We start from the raw sequence: 24,139 nt of genomic DNA, 5'->3' as shown, positions 1-24,139 counted from the left end.
CTCACTCACTCAGACTCACTCACTCACACAGACTCACTCATACAGACTCACTCACACAGACTCACTCACTCAGACTCACTCACTCACACAGACTCACTCACTCAGACTCACTCACTCAGACTCACTCACACAGACTCACTCACTCAGACTCACTCACTCAGACTCACTCACTCACAGAGACTCACTCACTCAGACTCACTCACTCACACAGACTCACTCATACAGACTCACTCACACAGACTCACTCACTCAGACTCACTCACTCAGACTCACTCACACAGACTCACTCACTCTCACTCACTCACTCACTCACACAGACTCACTCACACAGACTCACTCACACAGACTCACTCACACAGACTCACTCACACAGACTCACACACTCAGACTCACTCACTCACACAGACTCACTCACTCAGACTCACTCACACAGACTCACTCACACAGACTCACTCACTCAGACTCACTCACTCAGACTCACTCACACAGACTCACTCACACAGACTCACTCACTCAGACTCACTCACACAGACTCACTCACACAGACTCACTCACTCACACAGACTCACTCACACAGACTCACTCACACAGACTCACTCACTCACACAGACTCACTCACTCACACAGACTCACTCACTCAGACTCACTCACACAGACTCACTCACTCAGACTCACTCACACAGACTCACTCACTCACACACTCACACAGACTCACTCACTCAGACTCACTCACTCAGACTCACTCACACAGACTCACTCACACAGACTCACTCACACAGACTCACTCACTCAGACTCACTCACACAGACTCACTCACTCACACAGACTCACTCACTCACACAGACTCACTCGCTCAGACTCACTCACACAGACTCACTCACTCACACACTCACACATACTCACTCACTCAGACTCACTCACTCAGACTCACTCACTCAGACTCACTCACTGAGACTCACTCACTCACACAGACTCACTCACTCCGACTCACTCACTCACACAGACTCACTCACTCACACAGACTCACTCACACAGACTCACTCACTCAGACTCACTCACACAGACTCACTCACACAGACTCACTCACTCACACAGACTCACTCACTCAGACTCACTCACTCACACAGACTCACTCACACAGACTCACTCACTCAGACTCACTCACACAGACTCACTCACACAGACTCACTCACACAGACTCACTCACACAGACTCACTCACTCAGACTCACTCACACAGACTCACTCACACAGACTCACTCACTCACACAGACTCACTCACTCAGACTCACTCACACAGACTCACTCACACAGACTCACTCACTCACACAGACTCACTCACTCAGACTCACTCACTCAGACTCACTCACTGAGACTCACTCACTCAGACTCACTCACTCACACAGACTCACTCACTCAGACTCACTCACACAGACTCACTCACTCAGACTCACTCACACAGACTCACTCACTCACTCAGACTCACTCACTCAGACTCACTCACTCAGACTCACTCACTGAGACTCACTCACTCAGACTCACTCACTCACACAGACTCACTCACTCAGACTCACTCACTCAGACTCACTCACTCAGACTCACTCACTCACACAGACTCACTCACTCAGACTCACTCACTCAGACTCACTCACACAGACTCACTCACTCAGACTCACTCACACAGACTCACTCACTCACACAGACTCACTCACACAGACTCACTCACACAGACTCACTCACACAGACTCACTCACTCAGACTCACTCACTCAGACTCACTCACTCACACAGACTCACTCACACAGACTCACTCACTCAGACTCACTCACACAGACTCACTCACTCAGACTCACTCACTCAGACTCACTCACTCAGACTCACTCACACAGACTCACTCACACAGACTCACTCACACAGACTCACTCACTCAGACTCACTCACACAGACTCACTCACACGACTCACTCACTCACTCAGACTCACTCACACAGACTCACTCACTCAGACTCACTCACTCAGACTCACTCACACAGACTCACTCACTCAGACTCACTCACACAGACTCACTCACACGACTCACTCACTCACTCAGACTCACTCACACAGACTCACTCAAACAGACTCACTCACTCAGACTCACACAGACTCACTCACACAGACTCACTCACACAGACTCACTCACACAGACTCACTCACACAGACTCACTCACTCAGACTCACTCACTCACACAGACTCACTCACACAGACTCACTCACTCAGACTCACTCACTCAGACTCACTCACACAGACTCACTCACACAGACTCACTCACTCACTCAGACTCACTCACTCAGACGCACTCACACAGACTCACTCACACAGACTCACTCACTCACACAGACTCACTCACACAGACTCACTCACACAGACTCACTCACACAGACTCACTCACTCAGACTCACTCACACAGACTCACTCACACAGACTCACTCACTCAGACTCACTCACACAGACGCACTCACACAGACTCACTCACACAGACTCACTCACACAGACTCACTCACACAGACTCACTCACTCAGACTCACTCACTCACTCACACAGACTCACTCACTCAGACTCACTCACACAGACGCACTCACACAGACTCACTCACACAGACTCACTCACACAGACTCACTCACACAGACTCACTCACTCACACAGACTCACTCACTCACACAGACTCACTCACACAGACTCACTCACTCACACAGACTCACTCACACAGACTCACTCACTCAGACTCACTCACATAGACTCACTCACTCACACAGACTCACTCACTCACACAGACTCACTCACACAGACTCACTCACTCACACAGACTCACTCACTCAGACTCACTCACACAGACTCACTCACACAGACTCACTCAGACTCACTCACACAGACTCACTCACACAGACTCACTCACACAGACTCACTCACTCACACAGACTCACTCACACAGACTCACTCACACAGACTCACTCACTCACTCACACAGACTCACTCACACAGACTCACTCACACAGACTCACTCACACAGACTCACTCACACAGACTCACTCACTCAGACTCACTCACTCACACAGACTCACTCACTCAGACTCACTCACACAGACTCACTCACACAGACTCACTCACTCAGACTCACTCACTCAGACTCACTCACACAGACTCACTCACACAGACTCACTCACTCAGACTCACTCACACAGACTCACTCACACAGACTCACTCACTCACACAGACTCACTCACACAGACTCACTCACACAGACTCACTCACTCACACAGACTCACTCACTCACACAGACTCACTCACTCAGACTCACTCACACAGACTCACTCACTCAGACTCACTCACACAGACTCACTCACTCACACACTCACACAGACTCACTCACTCAGACTCACTCACTCAGACTCACTCACACAGACTCACTCACACAGACTCACTCACACAGACTCACTCACTCAGACTCACTCACACAGACTCACTCACTCACACAGACTCACTCACTCACACAGACTCACTCGCTCAGACTCACTCACACAGACTCACTCACTCACACACTCACACATACTCACTCACTCAGACTCACTCACTCAGACTCACTCACTCAGACTCACTCACTGAGACTCACTCACTCACACAGACTCACTCACTCCGACTCACTCACTCACACAGACTCACTCACTCACACAGACTCACTCACACAGACTCACTCACTCAGACTCACTCACACAGACTCACTCACACAGACTCACTCACTCACACAGACTCACTCACTCAGACTCACTCACTCACACAGACTCACTCACACAGACTCACTCACTCAGACTCACTCACACAGACTCACTCACACAGACTCACTCACACAGACTCACTCACACAGACTCACTCACTCAGACTCACTCACACAGACTCACTCACACAGACTCACTCACTCACACAGACTCACTCACTCAGACTCACTCACACAGACTCACTCACACAGACTCACTCACTCACACAGACTCACTCACTCAGACTCACTCACTCAGACTCACTCACTGAGACTCACTCACTCAGACTCACTCACTCACACAGACTCACTCACTCAGACTCACTCACACAGACTCACTCACTCAGACTCACTCACACAGACTCACTCACTCACTCAGACTCACTCACTCAGACTCACTCACTCAGACTCACTCACTGAGACTCACTCACTCAGACTCACTCACTCACACAGACTCACTCACTCAGACTCACTCACTCAGACTCACTCACTCAGACTCACTCACTCACACAGACTCACTCACTCAGACTCACTCACTCAGACTCACTCACACAGACTCACTCACTCAGACTCACTCACACAGACTCACTCACTCACACAGACTCACTCACACAGACTCACTCACACAGACTCACTCACACAGACTCACTCACTCAGACTCACTCACTCAGACTCACTCACTCACACAGACTCACTCACACAGACTCACTCACTCAGACTCACTCACACAGACTCACTCACTCAGACTCACTCACTCAGACTCACTCACTCAGACTCACTCACACAGACTCACTCACACAGACTCACTCACACAGACTCACTCACTCAGACTCACTCACACAGACTCACTCACACGACTCACTCACTCACTCAGACTCACTCACACAGACTCACTCACTCAGACTCACTCACTCAGACTCACTCACACAGACTCACTCACTCAGACTCACTCACACAGACTCACTCACACGACTCACTCACTCACTCAGACTCACTCACACAGACTCACTCAAACAGACTCACTCACTCAGACTCACACAGACTCACTCACACAGACTCACTCACACAGACTCACTCACACAGACTCACTCACACAGACTCACTCACTCAGACTCACTCACTCACACAGACTCACTCACACAGACTCACTCACTCAGACTCACTCACTCAGACTCACTCACACAGACTCACTCACACAGACTCACTCACTCACTCAGACTCACTCACTCAGACGCACTCACACAGACTCACTCACACAGACTCACTCACTCACACAGACTCACTCACACAGACTCACTCACACAGACTCACTCACACAGACTCACTCACTCAGACTCACTCACACAGACTCACTCACACAGACTCACTCACTCAGACTCACTCACACAGACGCACTCACACAGACTCACTCACACAGACTCACTCACACAGACTCACTCACACAGACTCACTCACTCAGACTCACTCACTCACTCACACAGACTCACTCACTCAGACTCACTCACACAGACGCACTCACACAGACTCACTCACACAGACTCACTCACACAGACTCACTCACACAGACTCACTCACTCACACAGACTCACTCACTCACACAGACTCACTCACACAGACTCACTCACTCACACAGACTCACTCACACAGACTCACTCACTCAGACTCACTCACATAGACTCACTCACTCACACAGACTCACTCACTCACACAGACTCACTCACACAGACTCACTCACTCACACAGACTCACTCACTCAGACTCACTCACACAGACTCACTCACACAGACTCACTCAGACTCACTCACACAGACTCACTCACACAGACTCACTCACACAGACTCACTCACTCACACAGACTCACTCACACAGACTCACTCACACAGACTCACTCACTCACTCACACAGACTCACTCACTCAGACTCACTCACACAGACTCACTCACACAGACTCACTCACACAGACTCACTCACTCAGACTCACTCACTCAGACTCACTCACACAGACTCACTCACTCACACAGACTCACTCACTCAGACTCACTCACACAGACTCACTCACACAGACTCACTCACACAGACTCACTCACTCACACAGACTCACTCATTCAGACTCACTCACTCACACAGACTCACTCACTCAGACTCACTCACTCAGACTCACTCACTCACTCAGACTCACTCACACAGACTCACTCACACAGACTCACTCACTCACACAGACTCACTCACACAGACTCACTCGCACAGACTCACTCACTCAGACTCACTCACTCACTCAGACTCACTCACTCAGACTCACTCACTCACTCAGACTCACTCACTCAGACTCACTCACTCACACAGACTCACTCACACAGACTCACTCACACAGACTCACTCACACAGACTCACTCACTCAGACTCACTCACACAGACTCACTCACTCAGACTCACTCACTCACTCACTCACACAGACTCACTCACACAGACTCACTCACACAGACTCACTCACACAGACTCACTCACACAGACTCACTCACTCAGACTCACTCACTCAGACTCACTCACACAGACTCACTCACACAGACTCACTCACACAGACTCACTCACTCAGACTCACTCACTCACACAGACTCACTCACACAGACTCACTCACACAGACTCACTCACTCAGACTCACTCACTCAGACTCACTCACACAGACTCACTCACACAGACTCACTCACACAGACTCACTCACTCACACAGACTCACTCACACAGACTCACTCACACAGACTCACTCACACAGACTCACTCACTCAGACTCACTCACTCAGACTCACTCACACAGACTCACTCACACAGACTCACTCACTCAGACTCACTCACACAGACTCACTCACACAGACTCACTCACACAGACTCACTCACACAGACTCACTCACTCAGACTCACTCACACAGACTCACTCACACAGACTCACTCACACAGACTCACTCACTCACACAGACTCACTCACTCAGACTCACTCACTCAGACTCACTCACACAGACTCACTCACACAGACTCACTCACACAGACTCACTCACACAGACTCACTCACTCAGACTCACTCACTCACACAGACTCACTCACACAGACTCACTCACACAGACTCACTCACACAGACTCACTCACACAGACTCACTCACACAGACTCACTCACTCAGACTCACTCACTCAGACTCACTCACACAGACTCACTCACACAGACTCACTCACTCAGACTCACTCACACAGACTCACTCACACAGACTCACTCACACAGACTCACTCACACAGACTCACTCACTCAGACTCACTCACACAGACTCACTCACTCAGACTCACTCACACAGACTCACTCACACAGACTCACTCACTCAGACTCACTCACACAGACTCACTCACTCAGACTCACTCACTCAGACTCACTCACACAGACTCACTCACTCACACAGACTCACTCACACAGACTCACTCACACAGACTCACTCACACAGACTCACTCACACAGACTCACTCACTCAGACTCACTCACACAGACTCACTCACACAGACTCACTCACTCACACAGACTCACTCACTCAGACTCACTCACTCAGACTCACTCACACAGACTCACTCACACAGACTCACTCACACAGACGCACTCACACAGACTCACTCACACAGACTCACTCACTCAGACTCACTCACTCAGACTCACTCACACAGACTCACTCACTCAGACTCACTCACACAGACTCACTCACACAGACTCACTCACTCACACAGACTCACTCACTCAGACTCACTCACTCAGACTCACTCACTGAGACTCACTCACTCAGACTCACTCACTCACACAGACTCACTCACTCAGACTCACTCACCCAGACTCACTCACTCAGACTCACTCACACAGACTCACTCACTCACTCAGACTCACTCACTCAGACTCACTCACTCAGACTCACTCACTGAGACTCACTCACTCAGACTCACTCACTCACACAGACTCACTCACTCACACAGACTCACTCACTCAGACTCACTCACACAGACTCACTCACACAGACTCACTCACTCAGACTCACTCACACAGACTCACTCACACAGACTCACTCACACAGACTCACTCACTCAGACTCACTCACACAGACTCACTCACACAGACTCACTCACACAGACTCACTCACTCACACAGACTCACTCACTCAGACTCACTCACACAGACTCACTCACACAGACTCACTCACACAGACTCACTCACACAGACTCACTCACACAGACTCACCCACTCACTCACTCACACAGACTCACTCACACAGACTCACTCACTCACTCACTCACACAGACTCACTCACACAGACTCACTCACACAGACTCACTCACTCAGACTCACTCACACAGGCTCACTCACTCACACAGACTCACTCACACAGACTCACTCACTCAGACTCACTCACACAGACTCACTCACACAGACTCACTCACACAGACTCACTCACACAGACTCACTCACTCAGACTCACTCACACAGACTCACTCACTCACACAGACTCACTCACTCACACAGACTCACTCACACAGACTCACTCACTCAGACTCACTCACACAGACTCACTCACACAGACTCACTCACACAGACTCACTCACACAGACTCACTCACTCAGACTCACTCACTCAGACTCACTCACACAGACTCACTCACACAGACTCACTCACACAGACTCACTCACTCAGACTCACTCACACAGACTCACTCACACAGACTCACTCACACAGACTCACTCACTCACAGACTCACTCACTCAGACTCACTCACTCAGACTCACTCACACAGACTCACTCACACAGACTCACTCACTCAGACTCACTCACTCACACAGACTCACTCACTCACACAGACTCACTCACACAGACTCACTCACTCAGACTCACTCACTCAGACTCACTCACACAGACTCACTCACACAGACTCACTCACACAGACTCACTCACTCAGACTCACTCACTCAGACTCACTCACACAGACTCACTCACACAGACTCACTCACTCACACAGACTCACTCACTCAGACTCACTCACACAGACTCACTCACACAGACTCACTCACACAGACTCACTCACACAGACTCACTCACTCACACAGACTCACTCACTCAGACTCACTCACTCACACAGACTCACTCACACAGACTCACTCACACAGACTCACTCACACAGACTCACTCACACAGACTCACTCACTCACACAGACTCACTCACTCAGACTCACTCACTCACACAGACTCACTCACACAGACTCACTCACACAGACTCACTCACACACACAGACTCACTCACACAGACTCACTCACTCACTCACTCACACAGACTCACTCACACAGACTCACTCACTCAGACTCACTCACACAGACTCACTCACACAGACTCACTCACTCAGACTCACTCACTCACTCACACAGACTCACTCACACAGACTCACTCACTCACTCACACAGACTCACTCACACAGACTCACTCACACAGACTCACTCACACAGACTCACTCACACAGACTCACTCACACAGACTCACTCAAACAGACTCACTCACTCACACAGACTCACTCACACAGACTCACTCACTCACTCAGACTCACTCACTCAGACTCACTCACACAGACTCACTCACACAGACTCACTCACTCAGACTCACTCACACACTCACTCAGACTCACTCACTCACACAGACTCACTCACACAGACTCACTCACACAGACTCACTCACTCACTCACTCACACAGACTCACTCACTCAGACTCACTCACACAGACTCACTCACACAGACTCACTCACTCAGACTCACTCACTCAGACTCACTCACTCAGACTCACTCACACAGACTCACTCACTCACACAGACTCACTCACACAGACTCACTCACACAGACTCACTCACACAGACTCACTCACACAGACTCACTCACTCACACAGACTCACTCACACAGACTCACTCACACAGACTCACTCACACAGACTCACTCACACAGACTCACTCACTCACACAGACTCACTCACTCAGACTCACTCACACAGACTCACTCACACAGACTCACTCACACAGACTCACTCACTCACACAGACTCACTCACTCAGACTCACTCACACAGACTCACTCACTCAGACTCACTCACACAGACTCACTCACACAGACTCACTCACTCAGACTCACTCACACAGACTCACTCACTCAGACTCACTCACTCACACAGACTCACTCACACAGACTCACTCACTCACTCACTCACACAGACTCACTCACACAGACTCACTCACACAGACTCACTCACACAGACTCACTCACTCAGACTCACTCACACAGACTCACTCACACAGACTCACTCACACAGACTCACTCACACAGACGCACTCACACAGACTCACTCACACAGACTCACTCACTCAGACTCACTCACTCACTCAGACTCACTCACTCACTCAGACTCACTCACTCAGACTCACTCACTCACACATACTCACTCACACAGACTCACTCACACAGACTCACTCACTCAGACTCACTCACTCAGACTCACTCACTCAGACTCACTCACTCAGACTCACTCACTCACACAGACTCACTCACTCACACAGACTCACTCACTCACTCACTCACACAGACTCACTCACTCAGACTCACTCACTCAGACTCACTCACTCAGACTCACTCACACAGACTCACTCACTCACTCAGACTCACTCACTCAGACTCACTCACACAGACTCACTCACACAGACTCACTCACACAGACTCACTCACTCACACAGACTCACTCACTCACACAGACTCACTCACTCACACAGACTCACTCACTCACTCACTCACACAGACTCACTCACTCAGACTCACTCACTCAGACTCACTCACTCAGACTCACTCACACAGACTCACTCACTCACTCAGACTCACTCACTCAGACTCACTCACTCACACAGACTCACTCACTCAGACTCACTCACACAGACTCACTCACTCAGACTCACTCACACAGACTCACTCACTCACACAGACTCACTCACTCAGACTCACTCACTCACACAGACTCACTCACTCAGACTCACTCACACAGACTCACTCACACAGACTCACTCACTCAGACTCACTCATACACGCTCGATCAGGCATGCTCACACAGACATGCTCACAGACACGCTCACACGCATGCGCTCACACAGACACGCTCACACAGACACGCTCACACAGACACGCTCACACAGACACGCTCACACAGACACGCCCACACAGACACGCTCACACAGACACGCTCACACAGTCACGCCCACACAGACGCGCTCACACAGACGCGCTCACACAGACACGCCCACACAGACACGCTCACACAGACACGCTCACACAGACACGCTCACACAGTCACGCCCACACAGACGCGCTCACACAGACGCGCTCACACAGACACGCACACACAGACACGCTCACACAGACACGCTCACACAGACACGATCACACAGACGCGCTCACACAGACACACTCACAGACACGCTCACACAGACACGCTCACACAGACACGCTCTCACAGACACGCTCACACAGACACACTCACAGACACGCTCACACAGACACGCTCACACAGACACGCTCTCACAGACACGCTCACACAGACACACTCACAGACACGCTCACACAGACACGCTCACACAGACGCGCTCACACAGACGCGCTCACACAGACACGCTCACACAGACACGCACACACAGACACGCTCACACAGACACGCTCACACAGACACGATCACACAGACGCGCTCACACAGACACACTCACAGACACGCTCACACAGACACGCTCACAGACACGCTCAGACACGCTCACACAGACACGCTCACACAGACGCGCTCACACAGACGCGCTCACACAGACGCGCTCACACAGACACGCACACACAGACACGCTCACACAGACACGCTCACACAGACACGATCACACAGACACGCTCACACAGACACGCTCACTCAGACACGCTCACACAGACACGCTCACACAGACACGCTCACACAGACGCGCTCACACAGACACACTCACAGACACGCTCAGACAGACACGCTCACAGACACGCTCAGACACGCTCACACAGACACGCTCACACAGACACGCTCACACAGACACGCTCACACAGACACGCTCACATGCATGCGCTCACAGACACGCTCGCGCTCACAGACACGCTCACACAGACACGCTCACACAGACACGCTCACGTGCTCACACGGACACGCTCACACAGACACGCTCACACAGACACGCTCACACAGACACGCTCACACAGACACGCTCACTCAGGCACGCTCACACAGACACGCTCACACGCATGCGCTCACACAGACACGCTCACACAGACACGCTCACACAGACACGCTCACACAGACACGCTCACACAGACACGCTCACACGCATGCGCTCACACGCATGCGCTCACACAGACATGCTCACACAGACACGCTCACACAGGCACGCTCACACAGACGCGCTCACACAGACACGCTCACACAGACGCGCTCACACAGACGCGCTCACACAGACGCGCTCACACAGACACGCACACACAGACACGCTCACACAGACAGGCTCACACAGACGCGCTCACACAGACACGCTCACACAGACATGCCCACACAGACACGCTCACACAGACAGGCTCACACAGACACGCTCACACGCACACGCTCACAGACACGCTCACACAGACACGCTCACACAGACACGCTCACACACATGCTCACACAGACACGCTCACACAGACACACTCACACAGACACGCTCACACAGACGCGCTCACACAGACACGCTCACACAGACACGCTCACACAGACACGCTCACACAGACACACTCACACACACGCTCACACAGACACGCTCACACAGACACGCTCACACAGACACGCTCACACAGACACACTCACAGACACGCTCACACAGACACGCTCACACAGACACACTCACACACACGCTCACACAGACACGCTCACACAGACACGCTCACACAGACACACTCACACAGACACGCTCACACAGACACGCTCACACGCACGCACTCACAGACACACTCACACAGACGCGCTCACTCAGACACGCTCACACGCACACGCTCACAGACACGCTCACACGCACGCGCTCACAGACACGCTCACACAGACGCGCTCACTCAGACACGCTCACACAGACACGCTCACGGACGCGCTCACACAGACACACTCATACAGACACGCTCACACGCACACGCTCACAGACACGCTCACAGACACGCTCACACAGACACGCCCACACAGACACGCTCACACAGACATGCTCACACAGACACGCTCACACAGACACGCTCACACAGACACGCTCTCACAGACACGCTCACAGAGACGCTCACACTGACTCGCTCACACAGAGACGCCCACACAGACACGCTCACACAGACACGCTCACACAGACACGCTCACACAGACACGCTCTCACAGACACGCTCACGGGCACGCTCAGACACGCTCATACAGACACGCTCACACGCACATGCTCACAGACACGCTCACAGACACGCTCACACAGACACGCCCACACAGACACGCTCACACAGACACGCTCATACAGACACGCTCACACGCACACGCTCACAGACACGCTCACAGACACGCTCACAGACACGCTCACACAGACACGCCCACACAGACACGCTCACACAGACACGCTCACACAGACACGCTCACTCAGGCACGCTCACACAGACACGCTCACACAGACACGCTCACACAGACACGCTCACACAGACACGCTCACACAGACACGCTCACACAGACACGCTCACACAGACACGCTCACACGCACGCGCTCACACAGACACGCTCACACGCACACACGCACATATAAGCTCATGTTCACACTCTTGCATGCTAACACACATGTGCTAACACTCATTAACACACACACACACATAAATACACAAATAAACACGTACACTCAGAGACTTTCATACTCACACACGCTCACTGTTGCGTGCACACACACACATGTACACATACAAACACGTGTTCATACACACAAGCTCACAGAAGCTTACACATACACGCACACACTCACATACACACTTACTCTCACACTCATACACACACAAACACACATGCACACATACATGCACATGCTCTCAGTCACACAGACACACACACGCATTTTCACACTCACACTCATACACGCTCACATTCACACGCTCTCATTCACCTGCTCACACACCGTGCTGCTGGCCTGCCTTGGCCTGCTTTAAAAGCCAGCGATTTAGCCCTGTGCTAAACATTCACACTCTGACATGCTCACATTCTCTTGCACACACATGCTCACGCACACATACACACACACGCGTGCTCACACTCATACAGACATGCTGTCTCACACACATGCTCCCATTCACACGCTCACACTCTCAGGCCCGTTGAGACACACACAGGACAACCTGACACACGTACACTCTGTGGTTGGGTGAATTTCTGTGTCAGTTGCCGTCCAATCTGATGAATCTTTCCATTGGTTTCTGGGAGATGGGATCCAGTGTGTCAGCACTGCCATTGGGCGTTTGGCTGCTTCAGGCACCAGCTCCCAGTCGCTGAACTTTCATTAGATCCAGTGTCTGACCAATGAGCACTGAGCGATGGGTTAGCACTCTGACCCAGTCGGCATCCGCTGGTCATTGGTTGTCCTTACCTTGATGTCACGAATCAGCTGCTGGGTTGGTGTTTCTATGGGAACCTTGTTGTCAATGACATTCTGAATGGCCGATGTCCAGCGCATTGCCTCGTTCAGGAACTTGGTATAAAATCGATACGAGTGTTTCCTGCCGTGGATGACAAAGTGCCAGTAACCTGGAGGCAGCAAAGGGTCAGAAATGAGGTCTCACTGTTAGAAGGTGGGGGCAGGGGGTGGAGAGAGGGTCATGGATGGGGAGGCACCAATTACAGACTATTACTGCACTAATACTGACTACATGCGGATACTCCAGGGGTAACAGTCCTGGACACACCAATAGCGATGGAGGAGCAGAAGTAGGCTACTCGGCCCATTGAGTCTGCTCTCCCATTCAATCAGATCATCACTGCTCTGATATAATCTCCAACTCCACTGTCCCGACTTATCCCCATTACCCTCGATTCCCTTACTGATTAAAAATCTTTGACCTCAGCCTCCAACGTACTTATTATTAAGCCCCACAGCGAATGCATGTAGTTGCATGTTTCCCGTGCTCACAGCACCAAGAAACACAAAGCTATTCAACGCCACCCACATTAAATAAGGGGCCTCAGTGGGGACGCACGGCCGAGACCGCACAAAGCACCGTTTTCTACACCGAGGAGCTCCACTCGCCGGGACTCCAGTGTAGCGAGAGATCGGGACGCCGTCTCCGAAGCCCAGGCGTGACCCCCGACCCCCCCCAAGCCCCAATGCACTATGGGTAGTTCCCCCATTCCCCCCCCCCCCCCCCCCCCCCCCCCCCCCCCCCCCCCCCCAACACCCAGCAGTGCACAATCGCACCCGCACAGAAAATGCCAACCAGGCACCTTTCCAGTGCCAGGCCCCCATCCTGCCAAAGAGCAGGCAGCTGGGGGCTTCCAATCCCCTGGGAGACCCCACGAGTGCCGAGCGCTTTGGATACTGTTGGGGGGGGGGACTTACCAGGGGTAAGCCATGGGGTACAGGTCTCTGGCACAGAGTCTGTCCCTGTTGCTCAGAAGGGAAGGGGGGAGAGGAGTAGAGCATTAGTCATTGGAGACTCCTTAGTTAGGGGGATAGATAGGAGATTGTGTGGGAACGAGAGAGACTCGAGGTTGGTGTGTTGCCTCCCAGGTGCCAGGGTGTGTGATGTCTCGGATCGTGTTTTCGGGATCCTTAAGGGGGAGAGGGAGCAGCCCCAGGTCGTGGTCCACATAGGTACCAACGACATAGGTAGGAAAAGGGATAGTGAAGTAAGGCAGGAATTCAGGGAGCTAGGGTGGAAACTTAGATCTAGGACAAACAGAGTTATTATCTCTGGGTTGTTACCCGTGCCATGTGCTAGCGAGACAAGGAATCGGGAGCGAGAGGAGTTGAACACGTGGCTACAGGGATGGTGCAGGAGGGAGGGTTTCAGATTTCTGGACAATTGATGCTCATTCTGGGGTCGGTGGGACCTCTACAAACGGGATGGTCTACACCTGGACCAGAGGGGTACCAATATCCTGGGGGGGAAATTTGCTAATGCTCTTCGGGAGGGTTTAAACTAGTTCAGCAGGGGCTTGGTAACCTGAATTGTAGCTCCAGTATACAGGAGGTTGAGAGTAGTGAGGTCATGAGTAAGGTTTCAAAGTTGCAGGAGTGTACCGGCAGGCTTGGAGGGCCGAAGGGCCTGTTCCTGTGCTGTACATTTCTTTGTTCTTTGTTCTTTGCAGGAAGGTGGTTTAAAGTGTACCTTCTTCAATGCCAGGAGTTTCCGGAATAAGGTGGGTGAACTTGCAGCATGGGTTGGTACCTGGGACTTCGATGTTGTGGCCATTTCGGAGACATGGATAGAGCAGGGACAGGAATGGTTGTTGCAGGTGCCGGGGTTTAGATATTTCTGCAAGCTCAGGGAAGGAGGTAAAAGAGGGGGAGGGGTGGCATTGTTCGTCAAGGACAGTATTACGGTGGCAGAAAGGACGTTTGATGAGGATTCGTCTACTGAGGTTGTATGGGCTGAGGTTAGAAACAGGAAAGGAGAGGTCATCCTGTTAGGGGTTTTCTATAGGCCTCCGAAAAGTTCCAGCGATGTAGAGGAAAGGATTGCAAAGATGATTCTGGATAGGAGCGAAAGCAACAGGGTAGTTGTTATGGGGGACTTTAATTTCATTGGGCACAATGGAAATGTGGAGCTTGTTCAAGGAACAGCTACTGCGTGTCCTTGATAAGTATGTGCCTGTCTGGCAGGGAGGAAGTGGTTGAGCAAGGGAACCATGCTTTACTAAAGCAGTCGAAGCACTTGTCAAGAGGAAGAAGGAGGCTTATGTAAAGATGAGACATGAAGGTTCAGTTAGGGCACTCGAGAGTTACAAGTTAGCTAGGAAGGACCTAAAGAGGGAGCTAAGAAGAGCCAGGAGGGGACATGAGAAGTCTTTGGCAGGTAGGATCAAGGATAACCCAAAAGCTTTCTATAGATATGTCAGGAATAAATGAATGACTAGGGTAAGAGTAGGGCCAGTCAAGGACAGTAGCGGGAAGTTGTGCGTGGAGTCCGAGGAGATAGGAGAGGAGCTCAATGAATATTTTTCATCAGTATTCACACAGGAAAAAGACAATGTTGTCGAGGAGAATACTGAGATTCAGGCTACTAGACTAGAAGGGCTTGAGGTTCATAAGGAGGAGGTGTTAGCAATTCTGGAAAGTGTGAAAATAGATAAGTCCCCTGGGCCGGATGGGATTTATCCTAGGATTCTCTGGGAAGCTAGGGAGGAGATTGCTGAGCCTTTGGCCTTGATCTTTAAGTCATCTTTGTCAACAGGAATAGTGCCAGAAGACTGGAGGATAGCAAATATTGTCCCCTTGTTCAAGAAGGGGAATAGAGATAACCCCGGTAACTATAGATCAGTGAGCCTTACTTCTGTTGTGGGCAAAATCTTGGAAAGGTTTATAAGAGATAGGATGTATAATCATCTGGAAAGGAATAATTTGACTAGAGATAGTCAACACGGTTTTGTGAAGGGTAGGTCGTGCCTCACAAACCTTATTGAGTTCTTTGAGAAGGTGACCAAACAGGTGGATGAGGGTAAAGCAGTTGATGTGGTGTATATGGAGTTCAGTGAAGCGTTTGATAAGGTTCCCCACGGTAGGCTACTGCAGAAAATACGGAGGCATGGGATTCAGGGTGATTTAGCAGTTTGGATCAGATATTGGCTAGCTGGAAGAAGGCAAAGGGTGGTGGTTGATGGGAAATTTTCAGACTGGAGTCCAGTTACTAGTGGTGTACCACAAGGATCTGTTTAGGGGCCACTGCTGTTTGTCATTTTTATAAATGACCTGGAGGAGGGCATAGAAGGATGGGTGAGTAAATTTGCAGATGACACTAAAGTTGGTGGAGTTGTGGACAGTGCGGAAGGATGTTACAAGTTACAGAGGGACATAGATAAGCTGCAGCGCTGGGCTGAGAGGTGGCAAATGGAGATTAATGCAGAAAAGTGTGAGGTGATTCATTTTGGAAGGAATAACAGGAAGACAGAGTACTGGGCTAATGGTAAGATTCTTGGCAGTGTGGATGAACAGAGAGATCTCGGTGTATATGTACATAGATCAATGAAAGTTGCCACCCAGGTTGAGAGGGTTGTTAAGAAGGCGTACGGTGTGTTAGCTTTTATTGGTAGAGGGATTGAGTTCCGGAGTCGGGAGGTCATGTTGCAGCTGTACAGAACTCTGGTGCGGCCGCATTTGGAGTATTGCGTGCAATTCTGGTCGCCGCATTATAGGAAGGATGTGGAAGCTGTTATAACCTGCCTACTTACCATTGGCTGGGGACTAATGACTATCCCACAATCCTGTGGGAGTATGAGCTTCCCCAATGAGGGGGGCGGAGAAACCACTAGTAAACTCCTAGTATAAATAAAGCTGGCCAGTTCAGGAACCAGCAGGAAGGAGTATGTAGCAAGGGAAGTTACTGCTACTGTTATGTATATATTATTATAGTAAATAAACGTTATTACTTTGTATCCTTAAAACTCGTGCTGGATTCTTCGTGGCCCTCACAAAACTGGCGACGAAGGTAAAAGTGAATAGCTGTCTACACTGCTGAAGCCACCTCCCTGGATTTTTGTTGGATACAGGTTGTAAGTTGTTTTCTATTACACCATGCCTCTGTACGGACGTTTGGATGTTTTTGATGCTGCGCTGGAAAGCTGGAACCAGTACACACAACGGATGCATTACTATTTCCGGGCAAACAACATCACTGAAAACGAGCGCCAGGTGGTCATATTGCTCACCGCCTGCGGGCCGCATACGTTTGGGGTGATTAGGAGCCTTACGTACCTAGCTGCGCCGGACACCAAAACGTTTGATGAACTTGTGAATATAGTGGGGCAACACTTTAACCCAACCCCGTCCACGATAGTCCAGCGTTACCGGTTTAATACCGCTGAGAGGACCCCTGGAGAATCCCTTGCCGATTTTTTATCCAGGCTACGCGGGATTGCGGAATACTGTGACTATGGTGAGACCTTGTCAGAAATGTTACGTGACCGTTTGGTTTGCGGTATTAACAATGCGGCCACCCAGAGAAAGTTGTTAGCGGAGCCAACATTGACTTTTCAACAGGCCATTCAAATAGTATTGTCCCGAGAGAGTGCAGAACGAGGAGTGCAGGAGCTACAGGGAATGGAAGTGCATGCCTTGGGGCGCAACCCCTTCCGTCCGAAAACGTCCCCCCCGCACTCCTGCGGTACCTTGGGCGAGGCAACGTCCGGACCGTCGCCAGTGGTCATCGGACATTCCTCCCCGAAGGGAGCCTTCTCCAGAGCCAATGGATGAGGAGCCATGTCCGTGTCAGACTTGTAGGCACCGACCCCGTCGCGGACAGTGGTCCTGGCCAGAGGCGCCGTCGTTCCGACCGAAACTGGGACCAGCCCAGGTGCCGTAACTGGGGCCATCCCAGAGGCCGTACCTTCCATGTGGATGAACCTGTGGCGACTACTCCTGAGGACGTGGAGACGGAGGATGACTGCCTGCAGCTGCATTGTGTGGCAGCTCCCCGTGTGGCCCCCATTAAGGTGACCGTACGGGTCAATGGCCACCCGCTGGAGATGGAGTTGGATACTGGCGCAGCGGTCTCCGTGATCTCCCAGAGGACATTCGACCGCATCAAGCAGGGTATACAGACCCTTACACTAACTGACTCACAGGCCAGGTTGGCCACCTACACGGGGGAACCATTGGACATTGCAGGAACTACAATGACCCCTGTTGTTTATGGACGCCAGGAGGGGCGTTTCCCACTTATCGTAGTGCGTGGCCATGGGCCCAGCCTGTTGGGCCGGGACTGGTTGCGCCATTTGCGGTTGCAATGGCAGCACATCCTCCAAACAGTCTCTGAAGGGTTGACTGAGGTGCTAGGACGATACCCAGATGTATTCCAGCCTGGTTTGGGGAAAATAAAAGGGGCCGTAGCCCGTATCCAAGTTGAACCAGGAGCCACGCCGCGCTATTTCCGGGCGCGCCCAGTGCCTTAGGCCTTGCTCGAGAAGGTAGAAGGGGAACTCACTCGTTTGGAGAGTTTGGGTATTATCAGGCCCGTCCGTTTTGCTGACTGGGCAGCACCAATTGTACCTGTAATGAAGCCAGATGCCACAGTTCGCTTGTGTGGCGACTATAAACTTACAGTGAATACGGTTTCCCGACTCGACCGATATCCAATGCCTCGCATAGAGGATCTCTACGTGAAACTTGCAGGTGGACTCTCGTTCACAAAATTAGATATGAGTCACGCCTACCTGCAGTTGGAGCTGGACCCTGCCTCCCAACCACATGTAACGATTAATACACACCGGGGCCTGTATGAATATACACGGTTGCCCTTTGGAGTATCCTCTGCCTGCGCAATTTCTCAACGTGTTATGGAGGGCATTTGGAGAGGTTTACCGCGTGTCGCTGTCTACTTAGATGACGTTTTGATTACAGGGACGTCGGAGCAGGAACATTTGGAAAATCTGGAGGCTGCCCTTAGACGCCTTTCGGAGGCTGGAGTCCGTTTACGTCGCACAAAGTGCGTATTTCAGGAAAAAGAAGTAGTCTACCTAGGTTATCGGGTGGACTGCGAAGGTCTGCACCCCGTCGCAGAGAAGGTGCGTACAATTCAACAGGCCCCCGCCCCGGCTGACACTTCACATCTTCGTTCTTTTCTCGGTCTCGTAAACTATTACGGGAAGTTCCTCCCCAATCTGGCAACGGTGCTGGCCCCCTTACACCTGCTGCTAAAGAAAAATCACACCTGGGTTTGGGGTCAGCCGCAAGAAACCGCTTTCCGGCGGGTAAAGCAACAATTGTCGTCGTCTGGGTTGCTAACCCACTATGATCCTGGAAAGCCTTTGCTCGTCACATGTGATGCATCCCCGTATGGTATTGGGGCCGTCCTGTCCCACAAGGTGGAGAACGGGGCCGAGCAACCGATAGCTTTCGCCTCCCGCACATTGACTGCAGCGGAGAAAAAGTACGCGCAGATCGAGAAGGAGGGCCTGGCAGTGGTTTTTGCGGTGAAACGCTTCCATCAGTACATGTATGGCCGCCACTTCACTATCGTGACTGATCATAAGCCCCTGCTGGGACTTTTCAGAGAGAATAAGCCAATACCGCCCATTGCTTCCGCACGGATCCAACGCTGGGCTTTGTTGCTCGCTGCATACGAGTATTCTCTGGAGCACAAACCAGGAACGCGGATAGCAAATGCTGACGCACTGAGCCGATTGCCCTTATCGACCGGCCCCATGTTGACCCCCACGACCGGTGAGGTGGTTGCAACCCTAAATTTTATGGACACCTTGCCTGTCACGGGATCACAGATCCGTGAGTGGACCCAGACGGAGCCAGTCCTGTCAAAGGTTCGGCACATAGTCCTGTATGGTGGGCAGCATAGACAGCTCCCAGGCGAGTTGCGGGCATTTTCCTCCAAGCTGTCAGAATTCAGCGTGGAAGACGGCATCCTCTTGTGGGGGACGCGTGTGATTGTCACGGAAAAAGGCCAGGAGCTGATACTAAGAGACTTGCACAATGGGCATCCAGGTGTGACCAAAATGAAAATGTTGGCCCGGAGTTATGTCTGGTGGCCAGGCCTCGACACCGACATTGAGAAGGTGGCCCAAAACTGCTCCATTTGCCAGGAGCATCAGAAGCTTCCGCCGGCCGCGCCCCTACATCACTGGGAATGGCCAGGTCGGCCTTGGGCACGCTTGCATGCAGATTTCGCAGGCCCTTTTCAAGGATCCATGTTCCTTCTACTAATTGACGCCCAGTCCAAATGGCTAGAGGTGCATAAGATGCAGGGGACAACGCCCTGCGCAACAATTGAAAAAATGCGTTTATCGTTTAGCACGCATGGCCTCCCCGAGGTGCTGGTCACGGATAACCGCACTCCATTCACCAGGGAGGAGTTTGCGAGGTTCACGAAGATGAACGGCATCCGCCATATCCGCACTGCCCCTTACCACCCGGCTTCAAATGGGTTGGCAGAGCGCGCAGTGCAGACATTCAAAAGAGGCCTAAAGAAGCAGTCTTCCGGATCAATGGACACGAGACTGGCTCGCTTTTTGTTTACGTACAGGACCACCCCCCATGAAGTGACTGGGGTAGCTCCCGCAGAACTCCTAATGGGCCGGAGACTTCGCACCCGCCTTAGTATGGTCTTCCCGGACATTGGCGCAAAAGTACGCCGCACACAAGAACGGCAGGGACCGGGATTGTCTCGGCATCGTCCGATTCGGCAGTTTGCGCCCGGTGACCCAGTATTCGTGCGGAATTTTGCTGGTGGTGCCCAATGGGTTCCTGGGGTAATCTTTCGCCAAACGGGCCCTATATCGTACCAAGTGCAAGCCCAGGGTCGTCTCCAGCGAAAACATGTAGACCACGTTCGGTCCAGAAGACTATCCCCTCAAAAGATTCCCCGCCCCCGGAGCTCATTTCTACAGCCGCAGAGACCAGAGACAAGGGAAGGTAGTCCTCACAATCTTCCACTGGTGCCTCACTCGAAGCCTGCGCAGGTCGTTACAGAACCGAATGGAGACAGAGACGCTGACATGACGGAGGCAGCAGACTCTGACTCCGAGATGGAGACACTGGATGCATCAGAGGGGGAATCCTCGGGTCCACGGGCCGTGGATGTACAACTGCGCCGTTCATCACGGAAGCGCCGGTCTCCGTCTCGTTACACGCCGCCTGATCCAGCGCCGCGTGCAAATGGTGTCCGGCCTGCGGCCAAACGAGTCCGACGCCCTCCTTCGCCAGGGTCTTCGGTGGATTCCTTGGACTTTGCGGGGGAGGGATGTTATAACCTGCCTACTTACCATTGGCTGGGGACTAATGACAATCCCACAATCCTGTGGGAGTATGAGCTTCCCCAATGAGGGGGGCGGAGAAACCACTAGTAAACTCCTAGTATAAATAAGCTGGCCAGTTCAGGAACCAGCAGGAAGGGAGTGTGTAGCAAGGGAAGTTACTGCTACTGTTATGTATATATGTTATAGTAAATAAATGTTATTACTTTGTATCCTTAAAACCCGTGCTGGATTCTTCGTGGTCCTCACAAAAGAAGCATTGGAAAGGGTGCAGAGGAGATTTACTAGAATGTTGCCTGGTATGGAGGGAAGATCTTATGAGGAAAGGCTGAGGGACTTGAGGCTGTTTTCGTTAGAGAGAAGAAGGTTAAGAGGTGACTTAATTGAGGCATACAAGATGATCAGAGGATTGGATAGGGTGGACAGTGAGAGCCTTTTTCCTCGGATGGTGATGTCTAGCACGAGGGGGCATAGCTTTAAATTGAGGGGAGATAGATATAAGACAGACGTCAGAGGTAGGTTCTTTACTCAGAGAGTAGTAAGGGCGTGGAATGCCCTGCCTGCAACGGTCGTGGACTCGCCAACACTAAGGGCATTGAAATGGTCATTGGATAGACATATGGACGATAAGGGAATAGTGTAGATGGGATTTAGATTGGTTTCACAGGTCGGCGCAACATCGAGGGCCGAAGGGCCTGTACTGCGCTGTAATGTTCTATGTTCTATAGTCTGAGGATAAGGGGTAAACCTTTAACAGCCTCCCCGAACAGGCGCCGGAATGTGGCGACTAGGGGCTTTTCACAGTAACTTCATTTGAAGCCTACTTGTGACAATAAGCGATTTTCATTTCATTTTAGGACTGAGGTGAGGAGAAATTTCTTCACCCAGAGAGCGGTGAATCTGTGTAATTCACTCCCACAGAAAGTAGTTGAGGCCAAAACATTGTGTAATTTCAAGAGGTAATTAGAGATAGCTCTGGGGGATAAAGGGATCGAGGGATATGGGGGGGAGGCGGGATCAGGGTATTGAACTTGATAATCAGCCAGGATCAGAATGAATGGTGGAGCAGGCTCGAGGGGCCGAATGGCCTCCTCCTGCTACTATTTTCTATGTATATTTCTCTGTACTCTAATCCCATTTTCCAGCACTCGGTCTCTCACCTTGTATACTGCGGCGTTTCAATCGCTCATCTAAATGCTTCTTAAAAGTTGTGAGGGTTCCCGCCTCCACCTCCCAGGCAGCGAGTCCCAGATTCCCAACACCCTCTGGGTTTTCCTCAAATTCCCTCTAAACTTCCTGCCCCTGAACTTAAATTCA

At 51.5% G+C, this 24,139-nt stretch overlaps 1 protein-coding gene across 1 annotated transcript in view; it reads right to left on the bottom strand.

The window, feature by feature from the left end:
• Positions 1–14,444: 14,444 nt before the first annotated feature.
• The window catches only part of LOC140385688 (unconventional myosin-X-like), a 706,039-nt gene continuing 696,344 nt past the window's right edge, over positions 14,445–24,139 (bottom strand). Inside the window, exon 33 of the mRNA XM_072468099.1 lies at positions 14,445–14,650. Coding sequence (XP_072324200.1) covers positions 14,445–14,650 — 206 coding nt within the window. The remainder of the gene's footprint in view (positions 14,651–24,139) is intronic.

Source organism: Scyliorhinus torazame, chromosome 2 (assembly GCF_047496885.1).
Source record: "Scyliorhinus torazame isolate Kashiwa2021f chromosome 2, sScyTor2.1, whole genome shotgun sequence".
In the NCBI taxonomy this organism is placed as follows: Eukaryota; Metazoa; Chordata; class Chondrichthyes; order Carcharhiniformes; family Scyliorhinidae; genus Scyliorhinus; species Scyliorhinus torazame.
Note: the sequence above shows the minus strand (reverse complement) of the source record. Positions and strands in the feature narration are given on the sequence as shown.